The 19,206-nt window shown below is 33.0% G+C and overlaps 3 protein-coding genes across 3 annotated transcripts; 1 reads left to right on the top strand and 2 right to left on the bottom strand.

The window, feature by feature from the left end:
• Positions 1–1,656: 1,656 nt before the first annotated feature.
• On the bottom strand, positions 1,657–5,439 carry LOC130642284 (uncharacterized). Its single transcript, XM_057449373.1, has 4 exons — positions 4,083–5,439; positions 3,234–3,353; positions 2,266–2,723; positions 1,657–1,674 (listed from the first exon to the last, which is right to left on the bottom strand). Exons 1-4 carry the CDS (start codon positions 5,437–5,439, stop codon positions 1,657–1,659), a joined length of 1,953 nt encoding a protein of 650 aa, XP_057305356.1.
• Positions 5,440–8,595: 3,156 nt separating this feature from the next.
• On the bottom strand, positions 8,596–12,809 carry LOC130641606 (uncharacterized). Its single transcript, XM_057448473.1, has 3 exons — positions 12,453–12,809; positions 12,162–12,271; positions 8,596–12,088 (listed from the first exon to the last, which is right to left on the bottom strand). Exons 1-3 carry the CDS (start codon positions 12,471–12,473, stop codon positions 11,485–11,487), a joined length of 735 nt encoding a protein of 244 aa, XP_057304456.1. The 5' UTR covers positions 12,474–12,809; the 3' UTR covers positions 8,596–11,484.
• Positions 12,810–14,206: 1,397 nt separating this feature from the next.
• On the top strand, positions 14,207–18,703 carry LOC130641607 (translocon-associated protein subunit gamma-like). Its single transcript, XM_057448475.1, has 3 exons — positions 14,207–14,442; positions 17,654–17,817; positions 18,367–18,703. The coding sequence occupies exons 1-3, from the start codon at positions 14,316–14,318 to the stop codon at positions 18,628–18,630; spliced, it is 555 nt and encodes a 184-aa protein (XP_057304458.1). The 5' UTR covers positions 14,207–14,315; the 3' UTR covers positions 18,631–18,703.
• Positions 18,704–19,206: the final 503 nt, after the last annotated feature.

Here is a 19,206-nt window from a genome sequence, read left to right as displayed (position 1 = left end):
CAAGATCTATACGACGAAGGCAACAGGTATGCAAATTTCTAAAAAAAATTTTTGGGGTTTTGACAGGCCATTGCTGCCGTCAGGAAACATTTTAAACCTTTATATCTCATTAATTGCTTATTTAAACCACATGATCATATACGTTGTCTTGATCAGCAGTTTACGCTCTACACAATAGAGGCAACGTGAAAACAAATTTCCATGAAAAAATATTTTGTTGTTGACAGATCATTGCTGACGTCATCAAAATTTAAATAATGGTTCTTTTTTACTGTTAATCTGTCTAAGTGGATTTTTCCACGGGTTTTATCGACTAGTCTATATAATAATACGCCAGTTCCGTGTCTCTGTGACAGGCAAAGTGGATGTGTTCATTTTCCTTTAATCTTACCGAAATTTTCTTTGAAGTAACCGAAAAATGCATGTCTAACATGTTAAATTTTCTGACGTTACGGCGCGACGTCAATAACAGTACTTTTAACATATTAAATTAATGAAGCCATTACAGTGCACTTAAAACTTTGAGGCTAAATAACTTGGAAACGAGGTGGTGACGTCAATGATTTTTCACCGCGTGGGTAACTAGGGACCACCTGGGACCAATTTGGCTAAGTTTCCCAAACCTAGGTCCCCAAATCCGTTCCGGAATGGACGGATTGATGACGTCATCAAAAAACCTTCAAACTCTAATATCTCTGCAACCGTTTGTCAAAAGTACATGATCCTATACATTTTCTTGATCAGCGTTTCAAGATCTATACGAGGAAGGCAACAGGTATATAAATTTCTAAATAAAAATTTTTAGGTTTTGACGGGCCATTGCTGACTTCTGCAAAATTTTTAAACCCTTATATCTCATTAACCGCTCATCAAAAGCACATGATCATATACATTTTCTTGATCAGCGCTTTAAGCTCCACACGATAGAGGCAACGTGAAAACGACCTTCCGAATTATTTTCTGGGGGATAGGTTGCAGACGTCATCAAAATTCAAATAAGGCTTCTTTTTTATTTTTATACTGCCTCAGTGGATTTTTTCACGGGCCTTATCGACTAGTCTATATAATAATACGCTAAGTGTGTCCGTCTGTCTGTGACAGGCAAAGTTGATATCGTCATTTTCCTTTGATGTTGCCGAAATTTCCTTTAAAGTCACCGAAAAAATTATGTCCATTTTGCTGGCGGGTTTACTTTGTTTACATCACGTGATCAAAATGGAGCAACTTGATTTGCTGAAATAAATTTAACGGCTTTCTTTACAAAAATGGTGCCCCTTGACACCGAAAACAACAACAACAAAAGAACGGTCCCTCTGTCTTAAAAAAAGTAATTCAGAGAAAGAAGAGTCCAAGAAGTGAAGTAAGAAGTGGTAGTTAGAGCTAGAAGTAAAGTAGTAAAGTTAGAATTAGAAAATAAAAGCTGGAGTTTGAAGTGGATTTAAAATCAATAATAGTAAGAACTTTGATGTATTCAGACGTTTAGTTTTTATGTCACTGGAACAAGCAGACTCGCATTTTCCAAGAAAAGCCTCAAATTCTTGAAGTTTTATATTTTACCGCTTTTTTTAAAAAAAACCTAGCCACCATATTTGTTTATGTTTTTGTTGCATAATTAATGTATCCCCTGGTGCGTAACTAATGTGTTTGTCCTAAAATTCAAAATGCTGCATAAAGCTGTTAGTAAAAGTAAAGTAAGTAAGTAAGTAAGTAAGTAAAATACATTTATTTGTTAAGTTAGATTACAAAAAATAAACTTTTAAAAAAAAAAATAAATTGTCTAGAGTATAAATAATGCAATAATCTAACCTAACAGGAGAGCTAGTCAAATAGATAAATCTAATCAAGAACTAGCCCCCCTGCCAACAAAAAAAAATAAGATAGACATATATATATATACGTAGTAGAAATAAATTAGACAAAACAAACAAAAAAAAAAAAAAACACAAGAAAAACAAACAAAAAATCAATAAATGAAATAAGATAAACAAAAATTAAACAAAATTAAATAAAAAAAATATAGCTATATATATACAAAAAATGAATAAATAATTAAACTTAAATTTAAATTTAAGTGTAGCAAATAAATTATTAGTTTATATATATTCCTTATAAGTATTTACTTAACAATTGATTTGTAATTATTTTTTTGCACTGGTTTTTGGATAGTGATGACAGCTTTTTATCACTGTGTTGGTTATTAATTGTATTCCAGCAACGGATTGATTGATATTTTATACTATAAATTCCATACCAAGTGGTACTAACATTTGGAAGTATTAGGTTATTGTTTGATGCATTTCTAGTATTATGGGTATGAGTATTTGTAACCAGAGTGAAAATGCCTTGCAGAGGTTTAGGCAAATTTTTATGATAATGATCATACGCAAATAAAAAGTCTTTCAGCTTAATTGTGTCAGGAAAAGTAAGTATTTTGGATTTATTAAATAATAGAGAAGTAGGGCTGTTTGCAGGTTTGAAGTTCATAATTTTAATTGCTTTATTTTGAAGGGAGATAATTCTATTCAGGTAGGTGCTTTTGTTATGTCCCCATATTTGACATCCATAAGTTAGATGTGATGAGAAGATAGCATGATATATATTAGTTAAAATATTATAGGAAACATAGTGTCTTATTTTAGATAATATCCCAATGGATCTGGATAGTTTTACTTTAAGATTATCTATGTGTATATGCCATTTTAAATGTTTGTCCAGAGTGATCCCTAAATATTTAATAGATTCAGAAGGTAAAATTTTATGGCCATTGATTTTTATTTTGATATCATAGTCAATAGATTTGTTTGGATGGGTAAAGAGGATGATTTCTGTTTTACTAGCATTTAGGGATATTTTGTTGGCCCGGAGCCAGTTGCAAAGGAATCTTAGATCAAGGTTTAATTGCTTCCTTATTGATTTTAAATTATCACTAATTGTCAGTAAGTTAGTATCATCTGCAAAATGGTGGACTGTTGAGTATTTAATTGCATTGTTTAGATCATTAATATAAATTAGAAATAGTAAAGGTCCAAGTACAGACCCTTGGGGTACTCCTATTGTTATATTTTGGACATTTGAATCAAAACCATTTATTGAAACATATTGTTTTCTGTTACTAAGGTATGATCTGAACCAGGAGTTAGATAGTCCTCTAATTCCATAATTTTCAAGTTTTTTTAAAAGGATAGTATGATCAACAGTGTCAAATGCTTTTTGCAGGTCGATGAATGTTCCACATGCAAAGTTGTTGAAATCTAAAGTTTCTCTTATTTTCTCTGTAATACTGAAGAGTGCATTATTAGTGGAATGATTTTGTCGAAAACCAAATTGTAGATCATAAATACAATTGTGATAGTCTAAAAAATTGTATAATCTGGAGTGCATGAGTTTTTCAAAAATTTTATTAATATTAGAGAGGAGTGATATTGGGCGGTAATTGTTACATTCTAGACTAGATCCTTTATTTTTATATATAGGTATAATTTTTGCAATTTTTAAGTTATCTGGATAGATGCCAGTCGAAAATGATAGATTTATTATCTCGCATAGGGGTGTTGATACATTGAATTTAATAAGTTTAAAAATATTGCTGGGTATACTAAAAGGTCCGTTTGTTTTATTTTCATTTAAAGAAGATATCAGTGGTATTATTTCATTTTCAGTAGTAGGATTGATAAAAAAAGAATTGTGATTCGCGTCATTAAGGTAATTATGGAATGGTTTATTAGAAGGTGAAATTTTATTTTGAAGTTTTACTCCTACTGTGGAAAAATAGTTATTAAAGCAGTTAGCAATATCAACAGGATTATTGTTAATTTTATTGTTAATTTTTAGGCTAGTAGGAACAGTGGTTTTCATTTTGGATATGCTAATAATGGTTTTGATTCCGTCCCAAGTTTTTCTAATGTTATTCGAGTTTTCAAAAAAATATTTTTGATAATGTTGTTTTTTACTTTTTCTGATCAAATCAACAATTAAATTTCTGTATTGTTTATAATTATTGTGTAACATATTTTTATAATTATCATTCTTTCTGTAATTTATGAATTTTTTCAGTAATTTATCTCTTATAGTGATAGATTTACATATTCCTTTTGTAATCCATGGTTTAGATTGTTGCTTGTATTGTTTTTTTGACATCTTCTTTAAAGGTATATGCTTATCTAATAATTGGTTTATTGCATGATTAAATTTATCAAATGAATAATTAGGATCATTTTTACTCAGAGAAATTTCATTATCCCAATTAATTTTAGTTAGGTCAAGTAGAAATGCTTCTTCGTTGAATTTTGAATAGTTTCTTTTATAAATATTTTGTTTTTTAGAATTGGATTTTATGTTCAAATTTGGAACCAATAAAAATTGAGGTAAATGATCAGATATGGATGAAGTTAGGTTTCCTGAGACACAATCGGAAAATTCAAGACAGTTCGAAAATATGTTATCAATTAGCGTTTTAGATCTTGGTGTTATTCTTGTTGGTAGTGTAATATGTGGTATACAGAGATTTGAAAACAAATTATTAATGAAATCTGAACTTTGGTCGTCTTTACTGATGTTGAGTAAATTTATATTAAAATCACCGGATATAAAAACACTTTTGTCTTCATTCATAGTTTTGTTAATTATTGGTTGAAAATAGTTAGAGTTAAAATCATCAATTGACATTCCCGGATGTTTGTACACACAGCCTACAATTGTATTTTTTTTACGAGGACTAATTATTTCAATAAATATAGATTCTAATTCTTTAGATTTGTATATATTCAGATCATCTCGAATCTTACAATTAAAGTGATTGCGTACATATAATAATGTCCCTCCTGCACTGGATTCAGTGGGAGTGTGGAATAGTTGATAGCCTTCTAGATTAATATCGTAGTTTGGATTCAAATTTTTCATAATTTTTGTTTCAGTAATAGCTAAAATGCTAAAATCAAAATTTAAGATATTTAATAAGGTCTCAAGATCGTGTTTATGTCTAGATAAAGAAGCTATATTCAGATGGAAAATAGAGAAGAAATTTTCAGATTTAAATTTTGACGAACAGAAGTCATTGATATCATAATATTGACAATTAATGGTTGGATTATCATCATCATTAGCTTTATTCATGTTGGATGACAAATTGTTAAATTCTTTTAGAAGAGCCTCGATATTTTCTGAAGGTGTTATATTAAGTTGAGAAGATGTGTTACATTTAAAATTTATGTTTTTTGAATTGAGAAAAAATTGATCATTATTTAGATTTTGAAAAGGTAGTGTTTTAGCTGTGCAATCAATACAAAACCATGGTGTTGTGGACTGTTTTAGTAAATTATAACTGGTATTATCTAAGTTGTTACATTTTATATGAATCCAGTGGTTACAAATATCGCATTGAATTGCTCGGTGGTTATTATTAACATTTTTTTTGCAGATGTTACAGGGAAAATTGGTCATAGGTTGTTAATTTGTATAAAAGTAAATAAGTGCTACAGGAAAATAAATAAATAAATATTAATAATCAAAAAAAAAGAAAAAAAAAATAAATAAATAAATATATATATATATATATATATATATATATATTTATTCTCACGAGAATTAAACTGGTGGTTGAGTGGACACAAAACACACACAGGGGAGTAAATAAGTTGGATGAAAAGTAGTTTTAGCTTTCAGATTATTAGCTAAAATAATAAATTGGATAATTCTAGAAGTATATACTATATAAATAGATGCAAAGAAAGGGAGAAAAACAAAATCAACAAAAATGCAGTCTGAAAGTTTACTCAGCACAAGGTTTGTCATTATGGGAATTTAACAACTTCGCATGTTGTCCTCCAATTCATCCATCTGTTCGTAGTTTTGGGTTTCAATTTCCTTGATATGTTTTTTGAGTCGTTTGTTTTCATTGAGAAGGCGATTGATGACATTATTTTTCAGCTCTTCTATGCTGTCTCGTATGGACTTGAGATCGTCCAACTGCTCAATTTCTTTATTATTGAATAACAAGTTTACCAGAGATTCTTTATTCATTTTGTTTATATCAGTTTTACTTTTACCAACAAAGTCTCTAAGTTGGATGTGAGACATACTCCCCTTTTCGTGCCTGCGGCTACAGCTTCATTTGGAGCGCGGTTGAAACGTGACCGCACTCAACGGCCCTTAACGGCAACTGAACTGTTAGCTAACTTACAAACCTAAAACTTTGGTTTGTTGAACTTACTGCTTATTGTAATGTTATTATTTTTACATTACTATTGTTTCTCTTTATGTGTGTTTTACTAAGCATAAATAGCTAGCTTTAGTTTTAGCTAAGTGTTCCCAGTTTAGATATATTTAACTGGGGGTCTTAGCTACTGTTAGCTAGCTAATTTAGCCTCTCCAAGTCCTGCTCTCCCATCCCATGGCTAGCTCTAACCTATGAATTATGTTGTTATTCCTTTTTTTTTAATATGTATAGCTAGCTAACTTAGTTTATGTATGTATGTATCAGCTGTCTTCGCTTCTATCATCTACTGTAAGATTTTCTTCAGTATAAGTAGTTGCTTCAGCTGCAATATATATGTGTCTTGAAAGGGACTTCCATGTACTTCGATCTTCAGCGATTACCCTTAAGACCTTTAGGTCATGTTTCGAAATCAATTGCGAGACGCCAAATTTTATTGCAAAACTGTTATCAGATTCCACTGCTCTTCTTATATCATTGTTTAAACTGATTGGTAACGTAATTCGTTGACGACCTTTGAATTTTGATACTTGCGATTGTTCAAAATAGTGATTCATAGCCAGTTGAGCGGGTGTGTCTTTCTGTAATCTGAGAACATGCCCAAATAACCTCCATCGAGCTTGGATTATATCCAATGTAATAGGTCTTGTTTTTGATATTTCGTACAACTTCTTGTTCCTTATTGTTACTGGGTATTTGATGTTTAATACTTGACGAAGTTGTCGACGATGGAAGGAATTCATGTTCTTTTCTTCATTTTTGTTCAAACCCCATGTGCCACAGTTGTATAATAATATGGATTTGACTACAGTTTGATAGATTCTGATTTTTAGCTGAGTACTGATTTTATCTTTCTTAATCCACACATCACTTATTTTCTGTAGGGCAGCTGTTGACAATGCTTTTCTGTTAGCTATATCTTCATGGATACCTAGCTTTGACCCCAATTTCTTGACATGTCTCCACGGTTCATTTGTTTCGTTGTTTACTTTTTTCTTTCTTTCTAGTAATGTGTGTTCTGTTTTTGTTTCGTTTACCAACAAATTATCCTTAGCTAAAGTTTCTTTTATGATGTTATTGAATTTCTTCTTTTTGTTGATGTCATCTGTGATGTGGTCGTAATCATCAGCGTATATCACTTCAGTCACTGGGAGTAATGATTCGTTTCTCTTCGAGTATGAATGTTCGTCAAGGATATGGTCTTTTTCCAGAATTTTTCTAACTTTACGTAAGGAGCTTTCGAAATATATGTTAAACAAACAACCACTTATTCCGTCACCTTGAGGACTTCCGATGTTACTGGGAAAAGGTGTCGTATCTACATCTTTCATTCTGATTTCAAGATTTGTGTTAGCAAGTAAAAATCGAATTAATCTCAATTCATCTTCGTTTATTACATTACCAAGGATGTTTAACAACTCGTCTCTTTTGATGGTGTCAAATGCGGAACTCATGTCGATACCTGTAATATAAATCTTCTCCTGGTATTTTTCAATTCTTGCAACTAACCAGCGATGAGTCCATACAGCATCTGACGTGCTTCGATTTTGTCGGAAAGCACTTTGGCTTAATGAAAGGTAGTCGTCAATTTTTGGTTTGATGCGTTGAAGAGCTACGTTGGAAATAATCTTTCGAATGATTGAAAGTAGAGTTACAGGACGTAGATTTTTAACAGGGCCTTTAGGTTTTTTAGGCTTACACAGTGGGATGAGGATACCTTTTCCAACATCGATGTCTTCATTTTTGTTGAAACAGTCATTCACTATATCAGCTATTTCATTGTGACAAATCGTGGGAGCATATTTAATAAGTTCAGCTGAGATGTTATCGAAACCTGATGCTCTGTTGTTGTTAAGTAGATTTGTAAACTTAGTTTACCTATCTTAAACTTTCAAAATCTTTCAAAGACTTAAACTTTGGACAGGATAGTAGGATGTATTTTTCTAGCTAGGAGTATAATTATTTTCACATTTCCTGTAAACTTTACAAGGGGACCTAAGCAATTTTTTTCAGAATTTAAAGCGTGTGTGTTAAGTTATTTTTTATTGTTTTGTTTCTGACATCCTGTTAAACTTTTGTCAGCCTACATGTAAAATTCCATGTTATTTTTACAGGGGGTTGTAGACATTTGATTGGCAATTTTATGTGGGGTTATGACTTTATTTTATTTTATGAGAGGATGGTATGGTTGTTTGTGTTTTTGTTTATGTTGCAAACTGCTGCTTTTGTGGGAAAAAGACCACATGCAATATACTGAAAGAACAAATTCACGTTTTTGTTAACGTTTTTGTTAAGAATTTTAAAATTGTAATAATAACTGTGTTTGGTGATAATGAAAACTTTTTTGTTTTTAATATTATATGAAATGCCTGATTTTTCTATGATTTGATGTGTTTCATAACCTTTTTGTGGAAGATTTATGGGCAATGGCAATATAGGACATGCTAAAAATGGACTGATTTTTGTTGATTTGGATGTGCTTCTCAAAAACAAATCTGTTTTACATTTTGTGTAAACTTTTGTGAGGACAGACCGTATATACACTCTGTTTTCCAAAAATAATATCTTTGTTGATTCAAATTTACTCCTTATTTATTTTTGACATTCACGTTTAAAATTTTTGGTAAAGGTCACTACAGATTAATTGTCTTGGTTACTCAGTAAAAACACACTTATTAATCGAGAATATTGTATTATGGCACATTTTGGTATACAACATCATCCGCATGGAACGCAATTTGTAAATTTGGGGAATGGATTGGGATGCCGGGTAAGAAAATAAATAAGTGAGGCAGGGCAGATAACGCATGCTGCTAGTAATCATAACAAGGTAATCACACCAAAATGCTTGCCCAAGGCAAAGAGGGTAATTTCCTAAGAGTATGCACGTTTTGGTTGCCCCTCACAAGTTTATGTCCTCATGGATCATAATATTGTGAACGGTTTCCAAGGCATGACCCAGATCTCTTCATGCATGAATTACATACTCACATCCTCTATTCACGTGGTACATTTCACAACTAATAATACATTTACTTGTCACTTGTAATTAATGATTAATTATTTAGTTTATTAATTATATACTTATTTAATAATTTATTCTCATGCATGAAGGATATTGTTTCTCTTCCACTTCAATCATGAAGGTACACTGCACTTCACTATAAACCGATAATCACATATGGTGTCTTCTGCACCCAATAAACATGTGTTATCAATAATCATGAGCTAAAGGTGGAATGCACAAGCTGGTCCAGTATTGGCCCAGCGTGTGTTACCACATAATAATAATAATATCAGGATTCATAAAAGGGTGTGCCTCACCGTAATGATAATAAGTGATAATAATATCAAGTAATAATAAGATACACAAGCCTCACACACGCATCTGTCCAAATGTTATATGGCTGACGTAGGAAGCCCGACATCCCCATCAGTAAAAGCGCAAGTGGAAATCTGAGGAGCTTTAATCTTCAACAACCTCAGTTCTTTATGGCTAAAATTGGACTGACCCATGTGTCATGTATTTATTGACTTGTATTATTAAGCGAGGCAAAACAGATGCATGTTGACCTGGGGCAACTGAGACAATGCTCTAAGCAGATATAATCCAACATGGCTACCTATTAACTGAATCAGAAGTGCCTTATTCTTAACCTTATTTGAGGTACAGTACTAGGTCAGAGCCAGAGTGGTATCTATCATTATACAGGACAGCTAGAAGGTATACTGAAGTCACCACAATTAACATGAGCTAAATATTCATTTAGCTCCATTCATCGTACTCAGGAAAAAATTTTTGTATTCTTAACCTGTTCATTTTTACAATTTGTGTATATTTTTTGGGAACAGGGTAGTATGTAATCGAAGAAATGATTTTCCAGATATAAATTTTATGTTTTTTGACACTTTGATTGAATTATTAAAGGTTTTTCACAAAGTAGAGATGTGTTATTTTTGACTTTATTATTTGTTGCTATTGTACTTGATTCTATACAATATTTTGGTTATTGTTTCAAGCTCTATACATAATGATCTTTGTTGATTCAAGTTTATTCTTTGCTCATTGATTTTTTGACATTTAGGTTTAAAATTGCTGGTAAAGGGCAGTACAGAACCAAAAGTGAAAAATTTTGTGTTCTTAACTGGCTGATTTTTACATTTTGTGTAAATTTTTGTGGTAGAGGATGGTATATAACCGAAATGACTGGTTTTTCTAGATTTAAATTTGATGTTTTCCAAACTATGGCTTTTTCGTATTTTTGTATAAGCTTCTAAGGGAAAGACAATATATAAAATGTGTAAAAAGTTTATTTTTGTTGATTTGTGCTAACTCTTGCAGGCCTCCTTTTTGACATTTTTTTTTTTCATAGGACTTTGGCCTAGGTGGATTTTTCCACCGGCCTTATCGTCTTATCTATATAATAATACGCCAGTTCCGTGTCTCTGTGACAGGCAAAGTGGATGTGCTTATTTTCCTTTGATGTTGCCGAAAAATGCATGTCTAATATGTTAAATTTTCTGACGTTACGGCGCGACCTCAATAACACTACTTTAACGTCAATATCCTATATCCTATCCTAAAACTTTGAGGCCAAATAACTTGGAAACGAGGTGGTGACGTCAATGATTTTTCACCGCATAGGTAACTAGGGAGCACCTAGAACCAATTTAGGTAATTTTTCAGAACCTGATTCCCCAATCTGTTTCGGAATGGACGGGTTGATGACGTCATCAAAAAACCTCTAAACCCCAATAGATGGCTTCCGTGTGTTTTGATTTTGCGAACTAATTGCGCATGCGCAAAGTGCTGGCAGTCAAAACAAACTCTCTCCACCGCGCTTTACGTACTGAATTTATTATTTTTAGCAACACAAACAGAAAACAAAGTATCTGCACGAGAAAAGATGCTAAAATCGGAGCTGTGTAAACATAAATTTAGAGAAAATAAACTGAAAGTTCAACTGCAACAAACGCAAGCAAAATTGAAAGCTGTGAAGCGTAAATTGTTAGACTATGATAATATCAAAGAAAAAAGGTTAAACTTCTTGACAGGAATTCGAAAACCTGCATTATTTCAATGGTTACTAGAAATTGTATCTCGAACAGCCAAGAAAGTTTTAATTACTTTCTCAGCCGAAAATCACCTTTTACTTGTATTAATGAAATTGAAACTTGGTAATATGAACAAAGAACTTGCTATTCATTTCAATATAAGTGAAGGTCAAGTGTCCACAATTTATAGAACTTGGCTTCCTGAAATTTCAGATATTTTAAAAAAATTTAATTGTTTGGCCAGAAAGGGAAGCTCTGAGAGCAAATCTCCCTAGCTGCTTTAAAAGTTTTAAAAATTGTGTTACACTAGCCAATGTTTCGTAATTTTCCTGACAATATGCTTTTTTAAATTCATTATAACGTTCCATAAGAGTTAAATCTTGCAAATTTACAGCTTCGTAATCGAAAATGCTTGTTATGGGTTCTGGTAATAAATTTTCTTCATTTTCATCTGCTGTAGCAGTATCCCTGTCAGACACATTATTGTTACTAACATTCGTTAAACTAGTAAAAAATGCAGCTTCTGGAGCAATCTCTCGTAGCTTAGCCAAATCTGCACTTTTAAGTTTAAAAGAATATGACCAATTTTTTTTTGCAGAATAATGCAGAACAGGATTTTCCTTTGGTTCATTTTCTTCAGGTAGTTGATCTTTGCGTGGCCTTTTGAAGTTAATGTTTTGTAATAATGTTGGCACAGCATTTTTTCGACATCTGTTCCAAGCACACAGTTCACTTGTAACTGCCACCTTATTTCCTCCAATTCTTATACAAGCTTCCAATTTAAAAAGGAGTGCAGCAACATGACTGCATGCTGATCCCAAGCTAAAAGAAGATTTAACATAATATATTACAACTTCTTCAAAATTGTATGACATGCAGCTAATGTTTTACATACCCATCCATGCATGTGCACTTTCCAGTTAGTACATGTCCCTTGACTTTATGTAGGCATACCCAAACATCATACAGTTTTGTCTTCTGACCTTGCCTTTGGCTCGGAAGTACCTAAAAACAAATATCTACCTACTTAGCATCTATCAGTAAAAAAATGTTATTATAGAGCAAACAAATTTCATAGCAACATTTAAATGTTTGACAAAATTTTAGTTATCTTTGACTTTAGGAAGCAAAACTCTGAATTCTCTGTGACATTATGTATGAAAACGTCTTGCACATGTCCACATACAAAAAAGTTGTATGCTTCCATAGATTTAAATGCCTTGAACGTGGGTATATTCGCTTGGAGTATTGATCAGGTACATATACAAGTCGCCCCATTGAATATTTGGTAAAAGCTTCATGTCATCTTTCCAAGACGAGTCAACCAACGCATATGGGTCTGGTAGTATTGTACCATTTTTAAGTGTTAACTTTCCTTTATACTTCTGCTTATCGATGTTTTCTAAAGCAGAAAAATATTTAGATGCTTGTCATGTATCGGAATTTGAAGTCATTTCGTTTTTAGTAGCTGTCGTGTGGTTTGATGTTTATAGTTCGTTATCTCAACTTGTAAAGAGTTTCACTGGCAGGCGCTCAATGTTTTGACTGCCAGCAATTTGCGCATGCGCAATTAGTTCGCAAAATCAAAACACACGGAAGCCATCTATATCTCTGCAACCAGTTGTCAAAAGGCAATGATCCTATACATTTTCTTGATCATCGTTTCAAGGTCTGTCCATAACAGGCAAAGTGGATGTGTTCATTTTCCGTTGATGTTGCCGAAAAATGCATGTCTAATATGTTAAGTTTTCCGACGTTACGGCGCGACGTCAATAACACTACTTTAACGTCAATATCCTATATTAAATTAATGAAGCCATTACAGTGCATCTAAAACTTTGAGGCTAAATTGCTTGGAAACGAGGTGGGTGACGTCAATGATTTTCACCGCGTGGGTAACTAGGGATCACTTAGGACCAATTTGGGTAAGTTTCCCAAACCTGGGTCACCAAATCCGTTTCGGAATGGACGGGTTTATGACGTCATCAAAAAATAGTACATAATCCTATACATTTTCTTGATCAGCGTTTCAAGATCTATACGATGAAGGCAACAGGTATACAAATTTCTAAAAAAAGTAATTTCGGTTTGGACGGGGCCATTGTTGACGTCAGCAAAATTTTTAAGCCCTGATATGTCATTAACCGCTGATTAAAAATCACATCATCATATACATTTTCTTGATCAGCGCTTTACGTTCTCCATAATAGAGGAAACGTGAAATCAAAACCCTAAATTTATTTTAGTGGATGGGTTGCTGACGTCATCAAAATTTTTATCCTGCCTCAGTGGACTTTTCCACGGGCCTTATCGACTAGTGCAATATAATAACTTTATATTGAAGAAGAACTACTTTGTTCATTACTAACATACTGCCAAGCAGTGAGCGGGATTCGATCCGCGGTCTCCAGATCTGGGAGCCGCAGACGAAACCACTACACACTACGTGCGGCAATATGTTAGCGATGAACTCAGATAGTTTATCCGGATGGTGTGTATACATGTAGGTGAATATTTATCATAGCACATTTCATTCTCAACAGAGAATGCTTCACCCCGATCAGACCTCTGATCATGACGATTGAGTATAATGCGTGTAAGTCATATTGAAGAAGAACTACTTTGTTCATCACTAACATACTGCCAAGCAGTGAGCGGGATTCGAATCCCGCTCACCTATATATAATAACTTTAGTTCGTTACGCCACAAAGTTTAGATTTGAAAAAGACACAGTCATAAGACGTGTTGAAATATTATCACAAATAAATTAGTTATGGACGAACCTCCACAAAAATGACATTTAAAGATTATATTAAAAAGAAGATTTTCACGCCTGTTGAAGTATGAGCCGCCCCTAATGGGGCGGTAATTATTAAAAAAGAGATTGGAATTTTAAACGAAAAGTATCTGCGGTGAAGTTCCAAGTCCCAGACGCCCACTTTTTCTTGCTGTCGTGGCAGTCACCTCTGAATAATCAAAAAAGTCGCTCGCGAACGAAATAAAGTTGTACCACGCTTTGGGAAGATTGGTACAAAACACTTTCTCAAAATGCCTGGCAAAGGAAAGTTGACACAAGAGGAAGAAGTGCTTCTTCAAGATTTTAGTCGTACTGTTTCAAAAAAATCACAGGCGCTCTTTTATGGAAATGCTTTAATGGTTGCTGTTTTGCCTCTATGTGAGTAACAAGTATTTTTTGGCTACTATGACGGTCAGGGAAAAGTTTTAAGTATATGCTGTTACAATAAAATTAGTATGCTACATTTAAATTAAACGTCTAATGAAGCTTGAATAAGCGAATCACAGCGTAGCTATGCTGTGTTATATTTGACTGCTATACAGCTTTTATTCCCTGGTCGCATCATGTTTTGTTTTTTAATAGAAGGAGTAACTTAAAATTTAGCTTTGTTGATATAACTATGATTATTTAAAGGAAGGGTTTTTAAAATAGCAGGTTTTTAGCCAAGGTATCTATAGCTTAATTTGCCCGCAAACAGCGATATTAAAATGTACACAATCAAAATAGGCAGTGGAAAGATTGAATAAATAAATGTTAATATCAGCATATTTAAGGTAGGGAGTGTCTGCAAAAAGAGCGTGTTCCCTTTACGAATTTTTTTATTATTTTAAAATAGATGAATTTACAAAGTTCCTTATATGCATGTGCATCTTAACAGGCAAGAAAAGAAGGACTACATAGCCAAACTTTAATCTTTATGCTAAGTTATAAATTTAAGGTTGAAAATAAATTGGAATTGTTTTTTCTCAACTATTATCTTCTCTCTTTAAGAGCAGACATTACCAATTTTACCGTCAGTGTTTTTTTACACTTAATATTAATATTTTCAATCGTTGCGGTCTGTTGTTTATATTTTTTGCCTGTGCACATGTGTAGGTATGTCCATTGTTCTCAATGCAAAATCAAAACATTACGTCACACCACAACTTATCTATACTTGCTTCTCAGCACTAAATAAAGATACAAATTTTGGCTGTGTATGTGTATGCATTTTGAAATATCTCGGCTAACAGTTTAAATGAGCGATTCGCCACATATAAGTAGGATATGATTGACGCCTAATTAGGACGTGTAGTTTATTTATACTGTGACAGCATATTTAAAAGATTTTCCTGACTGGAAATAAGTATGTAAGTAATAACTTATTTATCAACAGACTAACAGTACATAGTGATAGAAAAATTTAACAAAGATATTATTAGTAAATAAGTTTCATTCATGATTTAATAAGAAATATTGTTCTGCATAATATTTGATAATGTGACCACCTAAAGGACAGGACATCACAATAGGACAAGGTACAAAGACAGGACTTGGGCAAATACAACACACAAGTATAGGAGTCAAATTTAGTCATAAGAACCTCACCAAGCGAGCAGGTTAAAAATCAAAACACAAAGCAAAAATAAAAAAAGAAGGCAGATACAAATTAAATTTAAATAATTTTAGTAGCTGCATAAGAAATGCTTAAAGAGAAACTCCAGTGAAAAAAATGTTATTTTGATAATACAATACATCAATATATCAAAATATACCTTTTACATCCTCATTTACCGTGTCTAAAAGTATTTTTAATTTCAAATAATTTTCAAGGTTGCGTAAAGCCGAGAGGACTAGGTCCGAATAAATGAGCATATGTCACATCGTGCAGGAAGTCTGTGAGCTTGGCAGCTCACCTTTTGTTTACTTACTGTTTGCATTGTTCGTTTTTATCGAAAAATTCTCTTCATGAAATAGCCTTTATAAAGCTACAGTACAAAACAAAATGTAAACTTCCTCGTTCAACAACACCTTTCCTACAAGCCGAAAGCCCTTTTATCTTTTGTTTATCTTAATTACTTTAATGATCTTTGCGAGAGCTATGTTGCGAGTGATTTAACAAAAGCTTCGGGATAATGCAATGCTGTAACTATCTTCTCCTAACTGCGAGTTTTATTGTTAAAACTTATTGAAAATAAAATCCCCTTATGTATTAATGCGAAGTAATGAATTTGTAACTACGCAAAAGATTAAAATTAATTGCGCAAAAATTATTGGTTTTTAAAAAAGTTTGTGCATGTTTTTTTTTATATCTTTTAAACTCAGTCTGTTTTAAAAAATATTTAAACAAAACATGCAAAAGAAATCGCACACAAAACTATTGTTGTTTAAAAAGTTTCATGCACTTGTTTTTTGTTTAAAAGACTTTTCAAAAAAATAAACATTTTATTGCAATCTTTTTTTCTCAACAAAACTTTAGGAATAACTTTAGCAGCATAACTTTAAAATACAAGTCTTTGTTCATGCAAGTAATTTAGTAATTCATGCAAGCAAAATAGGTAAAGCTGGCTTTCCATTTCTGCCATCGCTAGGTTATAGCGGTCAGTTCACCAGTTAGGTCGACGTAAGCTGGAGCTGGGAGCTGGAGTCCAGTAGCCATGTTTGTTGACAAGCACACAATCAGGACACAAACCTAGGAGCAGGCTACTAAACACCCTTGCTTTGGACAATAAACAGAAAACCTAGGGGAGAAGCATCTGCACAAGGGTTAGCATTTGTAGACGGATTAGTGCACAAACATATCAATAAACGTGTGGTGAATTCGTGAAGTTTTAAGTGTTTTTCCAGTGTCTCTTGTAGAAGTGAAGTTTTAAGTGATTTTCAAGTGTCTCTTGTAGACTTTAAACGTACGCCTTTGCACAAAATAAAGAAGCCAGATGAAAGATCAATACTCGAAGACTCATCGCCAATGTAATATGTGTAATGTATTTCATATGAAGATAAGACCTGATATAAGTGACATAATTCAGGCTCACTAGGGATCACATAGCGGCATCTTTATTGCTTATTTGAACAAGCAAAAGCCCCATGGTTCCAAGGTATAGCCAATATAGTAATATAAATGGTAGGCGAGCTGTAGCACGATACTGCACAACTTTTTCTTACCGCAGACAATGTTTTAATAGCCCCTAATCTGAAAGCTAAACTTAGTAGCCTAAGCTTTTCCGAGTTGTCATCTTCCTTAAAGACATGATGCGATTCATAATTTTAAAGCTTTTAATAAGTGTGAAATAAGTTGATTTTCCACTGCTTTTTTTTTTTAAAAAAAAAATGATCAGTTTAAAATTCTATAAGAAATTTCAAAAAAAAAAAGAATGATTAATTTATTACATAAACTTTCAATCTCTAAAAATATTTAAAAAAAACCGTATCACCACATTTTTTTAAGTGAAAAATTGATTATTTAGACCTCAGCTACTCCATTTAACTAAGAGAAGTGTTAATGCTTTATTGGTACCCCATCATTGAATCATCATTTCTGGAAGTGATTAAAGATCACCCACATTTGCTTATGAAATAAAAAGTACCTGTATCAGTTATTTAATTTCAGGGTTATTTTGGAAAGTGCATCTTATGGATCCTATGACGTATGCCGTGCTTTTTGTTGTTGGAACACTTGCATCATCTTACCTAGTTGCATTTGCTTACAAGAACACAAAGTTTACTCTAAAGCATAAAATTGCACAGAAAAGAGAATCAGTCATAGCTCAAGAGGTAAATGTTTGTAAATACCTCTATGTAAATCCCTATTGGGCTTTTATAAGATGTAGAACAATGCATTTTATTGTCACCGAATTACTGTGCTAGATGGGCCTTAAAGTTTAATTTCTAATTCCCCAATATTCATTACTGTATACGGATTAACTAAAATTAAATGGGTTTTGTGATATTCTATTCTGGTCAAAGCCTTTCTAATTTCATGAAATAATTCGTAATCATATGAAATGAAGGAATTGTGGGTTTGGTCCACCCTCCAAAATTTGAAAATTCAGTAGAAGTTATGCCTAATTTTTTAACTAAGTTGAGTTTAACGTTTGTCTTGGTACCTCTCCGTGATATTATATTCTCATTCCATTAAAGTAATAAAACTGATATTATTCTATGTAAAACACACGTGCATTTAATGTGTTTTTGTGCAAGCATTTCCTCTCCTCATGCTGTCTCAAAAAAAGAGAAAAATTTGTTCGCTAAAATTTCGGATCTTTTTTTGTGGTTATGAAGAAGGTTGTGTTTCTCAAAATTCTTTTAAATAATTCTTTTTAGGTAAATGCTGAATTAGATTCTAAGACAGAAACTAAGAAGTTATCTCGAAAAGAGAAAGATGATCGAATTTTATGGAAGAAAAATAACGTTGCAGACACGGAAGCTACAACGTTCGCCATCTTCTATAGCAACGCTTTGTACTTATTCATCATTATTATGGCTTCGTTTTATTTTCTGAGGTCAGCAACGCCTGCTGTAAATTTCACCTTGTCAACAGGAATGGCGGCTGGCCTTGTTGCTCTTTTTTCAACTGGAAGTCAGTAGTATGACTGAAACATGCTTTAGATATATCTTTGTATTTCTTACTCAATATTTCATTTATGTGAAATTACATTAACATGGTTTGTTTCTTCTGTCTATGTACAAGTTGGTGAAGGAAAACTGTTACTCGCTCGCTCTTAAGGCGAAAGTCCACTTCAAGCTTTTAGCACGTCGGTTTAAGGCGCACACATTAAAGTATTCAATATTGCGTAATATTCAAACGCGCTTTTACACGCGTTGATCGTTTTAAAGGCGAAAGTCCAATTCGGTCGCATAGCACGACGTACCCGACGCACGGCGCTTATGGCGTGTGTGCGCGCTTCAGTGCACAAAGTCCATGAAGTATTAAATGTGTGCGAAAAAAGACTAAATGTCAACGCGGACGTAAAGGATTCTGGGCACGACGGATTTTTCGCGAGAGAAAACAAAAAGGAGATTATCACGCATTCAAAATGTTTAGAATGCTCCCAAGCAAGTTCGAAGAACTACTTGCCTTGGTTGGGCCGAAATTAAAACGTGATAGCACTCGTCGTGAAGCTATAAAACCAGAGGAACGTCTTTGTGTGACTTTGAAATACC

This window comes from Hydractinia symbiolongicarpus, chromosome 4 (genome assembly GCF_029227915.1).
Source record: "Hydractinia symbiolongicarpus strain clone_291-10 chromosome 4, HSymV2.1, whole genome shotgun sequence".
Taxonomy (NCBI): Eukaryota; Metazoa; Cnidaria; class Hydrozoa; order Anthoathecata; family Hydractiniidae; genus Hydractinia; species Hydractinia symbiolongicarpus.
Note: the sequence above shows the minus strand (reverse complement) of the source record. Positions and strands in the feature narration are given on the sequence as shown.

Bases quoted from the DNA above. Each gene is read 5' to 3' on its own strand.
- LOC130642284 (XM_057449373.1), bottom strand. From the start codon at position 5,439: ATGACCAATTTTCCCTGTAACATCTGCAAAAAAAATGTTAATAATAAC. The intron at 3,354-4,082 runs GTAAATCTATCA...ACAATTTTTTAG, and splicing joins ATGGATTACAAAAGGAATAT to ACTATCACAATTGTATTTAT. The intron at 2,724-3,233 runs GTGGAACATTCA...TTAAATATTTAG, and splicing joins AGATTTCAACAACTTTGCAT to GGATCACTCTGGACAAACAT.
- LOC130641606 (XM_057448473.1), bottom strand. From the start codon at position 12,473: ATGGAAGCATACAACTTTTTT. The intron at 12,272-12,452 runs GTATGTGGACAT...ATTTGTTTTTAG, and splicing joins TGGAAGCATACAACTTTTTT to GTACTTCCGAGCCAAAGGCA. The intron at 12,089-12,161 runs GTATGTAAAACA...ATCTTCTTTTAG, and splicing joins AAGTGCACATGCATGGATGG to CTTGGGATCAGCATGCAGTC.
- LOC130641607 (XM_057448475.1), top strand. From the start codon at position 14,316: ATGCCTGGCAAAGGAAAGTTGACACAAGAGGAAGAAGTGCTTCTTCAA. The intron at 14,443-17,653 runs GTGAGTAACAAG...ATTTAATTTCAG, and splicing joins GGTTGCTGTTTTGCCTCTAT to GGTTATTTTGGAAAGTGCAT. The intron at 17,818-18,366 runs GTAAATGTTTGT...AATTCTTTTTAG, and splicing joins AATCAGTCATAGCTCAAGAG to GTAAATGCTGAATTAGATTC.